The following is a 5,312-nucleotide window of genomic DNA, read 5'->3' on the forward strand; positions in this document are numbered from 1 at the left end:
CTAAGTGAACGGAGAACCATTAAAACCCAAATCCACCAGCCCAGCTTCATCCATAAAATTCAACATATCTTTTCCTTGATTCACACGAAAAGGACGACCTCCCATTTTCTCAGACTGGCCAGTAATTTCATTCATATCTCCCAAAACAAGCCAGGGTGTATTCTTTGGTGGCAAATTTGAACGGATTGAATTCCAGTGATGGTGTTTCTCTTTGGAAGAACTAGGGGCATGCATAGCAGTAACTAGACCTTCTTTTCCAAAATTTTTAAAGTGAAAGAGGGAATGGAAATAAGTGTTTTCAGCATCAAAAAGCACCATATCAACAGTTTTTTTCCAAAACATCCAAATACCCCCTCTAGTCCCAATTGGTCTAACCACCCTAAAATCTGAAAATTTAAGAGCCAGCATTGTTTCTCTAGCCCTAGAGCCATCAGCTTTCGTTTCAAGAAAAATGAAAATATCAGGATTTTGATTAAAACCAATTTCTTTTGCATGCGATAAAAACAAGTTCCTGTTTGCCCCCCTAACATTCCACATGCAGATTTTCATTTTTAAATCTGGTGTAATTAAAGCTGAATTAACTCTTACCAGACCCTTAGGATCAGATGGTAGGTGGACTAGAAAGCTCTCCCAATCTTTCCAGAACTGGGGTGACGTGAGTTTGGGGATGTCCTCCAAGCGAACCGGAGTCAGATACGTGAATATTTGGCGCTGGGCTAGGGGTGGATTCCAGTAACGACCCTGAATCTGTAAACCCACCACTTCCTCCCTTGACATGTACATTGCTGTAAGGCGATCTGGATGCCCCATGTCTTGACCTAGAGTTTCGAATCGCAAGGACATTATTGGAACTCCTTTTGGTAGGGGAGGAAGCGGCTGTCTTTGCAAAATTGGTCCTTGCATTGGTGGTGAGAATTCCCAATTTTTCTGATTGTATTGACGGCGAGGACCCACCGCAATGGTTGATTTCGGTCCCAAACTCCTGCTGAACGCTTGAGGTGGAAGATGAGCATAGAATGGTTTCGCCTGGTAGTTGAGAGTGTTTAATTGGGTCAAGCTTCCTTTTAATTCCTCCAACGATGCCGAGCTCGTCTCCCTGTTCTTGCATGTCATGATCGGTGATGAAGGAAACAAGTTCATTGTTTTTGGAGGCTTCATCTCCCATGGATCGTCTGGTAAGTTGGTGGTTGAAGTTTATGGACTCTTTGAGTGATCTTTCCTCTTCCGAAGTTCTACTGGTCGACGCTGATATGTTATTGGAGATGGTGAGTTTCGACTCTCCAGCTGGTGTTTCTGAAATTCCGGTTCCATGAGGTGGTGAGAGAGGAACAGAGAAAAGCTGAGAAGAAGATGAAAGTTGAGAAGAAAAAGAGACAGTAGAAACTGAAGCAGAGGAGAGAGACTGAGGAAGTGGGTTCTTCGAAGTGGTATTTAAAACCGAGGCAGAAAAGGGAGATGAAGGGTTTAAAGTGGCCTCCGCCAATGGAGAGGAACCCAATTGAGTTGAACAATGCGCCACGTGTTGCGACGTTTCTTCGACTCTTTCTCCGCAGTTCTTAGTTAAGAAATCTTCCAAATCTTCGTCATTATTATTCTGCAAATGAAAAAGATTTGATTTATTGCTCTCTTTGGATTGGTTAGAAGTGGAGGAAGGAGCACCTTTCCCAGACAAAGAAGAAGAAGGGTTATTACGTACTGCATTAAAAACCAAAGATTTCGGTTTTCCATAGTCATTAATCCTCGAATGGGTAACCCTATTCCTAGAATTATCAACTCTGGTTTTATAGTTGTTTTTTCGGTTAGTAACTAGCGTCCAAGGCCCATAATCTTGATGATCAAAACCTAAATTCCTTTCTTCACTTCCCAAAGTCTTATCATTGCTATATAATATAGCATTATCTAAATCATGGTTATCACCCTTATCTAAATTGTGAGCAATACTTTTATCCTTATTTGTGTGCTCCCGATTGAGATCTTTCTTAACCATACCATTTTTCATCGGACAACTAGAAATCGTGTGACCTATAATGCCACAATGAAAACAAAGAGTAGCAATATTTTCGTAGACCATATTTTGCCAGTCCCCACCTACCCAAACTTTGGTGACTAAAGGTTTTTGCAGATCGATCTCTATACAGACCCGAGCATATCGGGCCCGAGTTAATTTATCCGTTGCATAATCTACTCTTATCGGTTTTCCTGCTATCTTAGAAATACTAAATAAGGCATCCTTATCATAATATTCGACTGGTAATTCCGCAAATCGAACCCAAACCATCATTTTATCAAATTCATTAATAGACGGTCTAAAATTTGGCCTCCAAGTGGTGATCATGATATAGTGATCTAGAAGGAACCAAGGCCCCCCAAAAAGCGCACGTTCATAATCTTCCTCCAAAGAAAATCGAAAGAAAAAGATCCCTTTTCCTACATCAATTGTTTCTAACGATCCTTTAATTCTCCACATAGATCTTACCCTAGAATCCATGAATGCTTGTTTAGGAGTAAGTCCTAAAACTTTCCCCATTAAAGTAAGCTTCCATGGAGATCTTAACCTACTTAGAGTATTCTTATCAAATTTCACCACAAATTCACTTTCCGGAATCATATGATCCTCCTCATCATTCCATTCCTTCGATGCTATCACGATCTTCTTTGCTTCATCAAACCATTGTGTGGATTTGGAGACAGCTTCTCGAAAGGATATAGCACTTATCTTATTTGTTATCTTTGATATATTACTGAATTCTTGATTGCCATCATCTCCTGGTTGGATTGTTTCTGGTGACTTACCATCATTAATAATAACTCTTTGTGTATCCTCATCATGCATCTCCACATCATTAGAATTAGGAGGGGGAGGAGGCGGTTCCTCCTCCATAAGCAAATAGGGTTGAGGAAGACAAAATGAAATTTTCTTCTTTTCTCTCAAAGCTCACTTTCTCTCTCTAGCACTTTTTTTCTCTCAAAGGATGCGCTAGAATGACAAATAATGTATTTATGCTCTTTTAGTTCTCTTTCTGTTAATGAAATGCCGAGACTTTATATACATGGATAGACAACAATAAGATTAGAAATTAGCATGTGAGAAATGCGAAATATTTTTATTTTTTAATACTACAATAATGTTATCAGCAGCGGCAGCCACCAATGACCAACGTAACGCAATACCAACGCAGTGCAATAATGTTGACCATATAATCAAAATACTTTAATCAATTACTTCTTCCCTTCCTAAATACGGAATACTCGTAAAAGACCAATAATCACTGCCGCTCTCCCATCCTCTCCCTCTCTTTTATTTTCTTGGCCGCCGTAGGACGGAAATAGTCTAAGAAATTAGACTATTTTCGACTTTTTTCTTCATTTAATTCAGTTATTGTCTCCTAAATTCAATAAATTTTCACCATATGGGCGGACTTCGTCCTTGTTTGTTAGTCTATATGGCGAAGTTAGTATTAGTATGTGTGGTTGTCGTTCAATGGATTTATGTAGAATTGATTCGTTGGTAAAGTTTTATGCGGGATCGCAACAAATATCAAATTTTCGAGTACATTCAGATGAATCAAGTGGAAATCATCCTCGCGGCTACAACAAATCGTGTTATATACTGGCATTCAACAGTGCAAGATTCATTCAACGACCGTAGTTTTGATTAAGCTAGGAAACCTTTATTTGATTCAATTTGTCATGTATTTGTTAGATCTATATTTCTCTTATAGATATCGTATGACTTTTTATTAATGAATTAATTTTCCTTTCAAAAATAAATAAAAATACGGAATACTCGTAACTACTCTCTCCGTCCTTTTTTATTTTTTACGTATTTCATTACGTATTTCTCACTTTAATTTTTACAGTTGAGTATTTCTTTTAATATTATTATGTTAATGCTTTTAATATTATGTCAAAATTCATCTCAAGTGATTATTTAAATCAACCAAATAAATTGGACATTAAATATTTCACATGCACTTTCCAATTGGATCGTTCAAGCTCTTACATTTTCATAATGTCATATTTTAAATAAAGGTGAAAACGTTATTAATAAACATAATTTACATTGTTTAAATTAAAAAAAAGTAGGAATCCTTATCTACATTAAGGCCTTGTTCGGAAAAATTAGCGGTAGCAGATAGCGGTTGAGTAGCGGTGAATAGTATCGGGTAGCGATTAACTGCTAAGATAGCGGGTAACTAATACGAGTGTTTGGTAAAAGTAGCGGTTAATGTTGTAAAATAAAATTATAAGCTAAAATATTGTTTAGAACTTTACTATAAATTTTCCAAACGCTACCCGCTACCTTAAAAGAGTATTGAGTTTAATAATTGCCTTTCAAATCAAGCACTTACAAAAATCTTCGAACCTTAGGTAGTAGGTTTCTGCCAAAACAAGGTGTTATTTTAGTATTCCTAGATAGTAAGGCGTCTCAAAGGAGCACGTTGATTGTGGTTGTAACTCAAGCAATATTGGTACATATTGTGGCAAATGAATAAGTTATGGAATTAACTTATTAACCAAGAGTAGTTTGGATATTAATAGCAATTGGTTTTGCTTACCTAAAATCTTAAAAGGATTAAGACAAGCCAAAGCATGTTTTAGACTTAGAGACTTCTAGGGTCTTGGATTCATTTCATTCATTTTGGACTATGTATTTATTGCATGAATGAAATGTTTAATAGCTTTAATAATTGCATGAATGCTTTTATTTCAAGTTATTAAAATATGATAAATGTTTATTCTTTGATATTTCATTTTGTAGAATATGAATTATAGTGCATATAATTATTCATCTTCATTTTATTGCGTTTCGGATAATAGAACTGCAATATTTTCTGGATCGATTGGTAACATGTTTTGAGAGCAATTCTTTAAATAAATAAAACTGAGAGTGTATCTTAGATGCAATATTATCTTATAAGTGATCTTCATGGTTGTTTTCAACTAAAATTTGAATTGTAGACCAATTGGACTTTATTTATTCAAAATACAGGGTAGTTTTGGAATAATGAAGTATTGAGTTAAAGGCTCATATATACCAATGGTTAACAACCAATTTCCTTTTGATCCAATAATGAACTAGACTCGTTGGATATGGTTATTCAAAATGAATAAAAGGAAATGGACTTTGTAAGCACAACAAAGTAAGAAGATCAAGATAAGAGTTAAATCTTTTGGGGTTATAAGAAAATGTGCTAGAAAGGATAGGAAACGGGAACAAAAGAAATGAATTCAAGATTCACTTTCTATCTAAAAGTATGCGTTAAAGAGAAAAAGCTTAGCAATTAAACTCCTATGGTATTGGATTACCG

General features: G+C 36.1%; 1 protein-coding gene across 1 annotated transcript; it reads right to left on the reverse strand.

Annotated features, from left to right (window-relative positions):
- Nucleotides 1–549, reverse strand: LOC130461411 (uncharacterized). The gene has a single exon (XM_056829504.1). The coding sequence runs from the start codon at nucleotides 547–549 to the stop codon at nucleotides 1–3; it is 549 nt and encodes a 182-aa protein (XP_056685482.1).
- Nucleotides 550–5,312: the final 4,763 nt, after the last annotated feature.

This window comes from Spinacia oleracea, chromosome 5, assembly GCF_020520425.1.
Source record: "Spinacia oleracea cultivar Varoflay chromosome 5, BTI_SOV_V1, whole genome shotgun sequence".
Taxonomy (NCBI): domain Eukaryota; kingdom Viridiplantae; phylum Streptophyta; class Magnoliopsida; order Caryophyllales; family Amaranthaceae; genus Spinacia; species Spinacia oleracea.

Coding starts and splice junctions, on each gene's coding strand:
- LOC130461411 (XM_056829504.1), bottom strand. CDS start 549: ATGAAAATCTGCATGTGGAATGTTAGGGGGGCAAACAGGAACTTGTTT.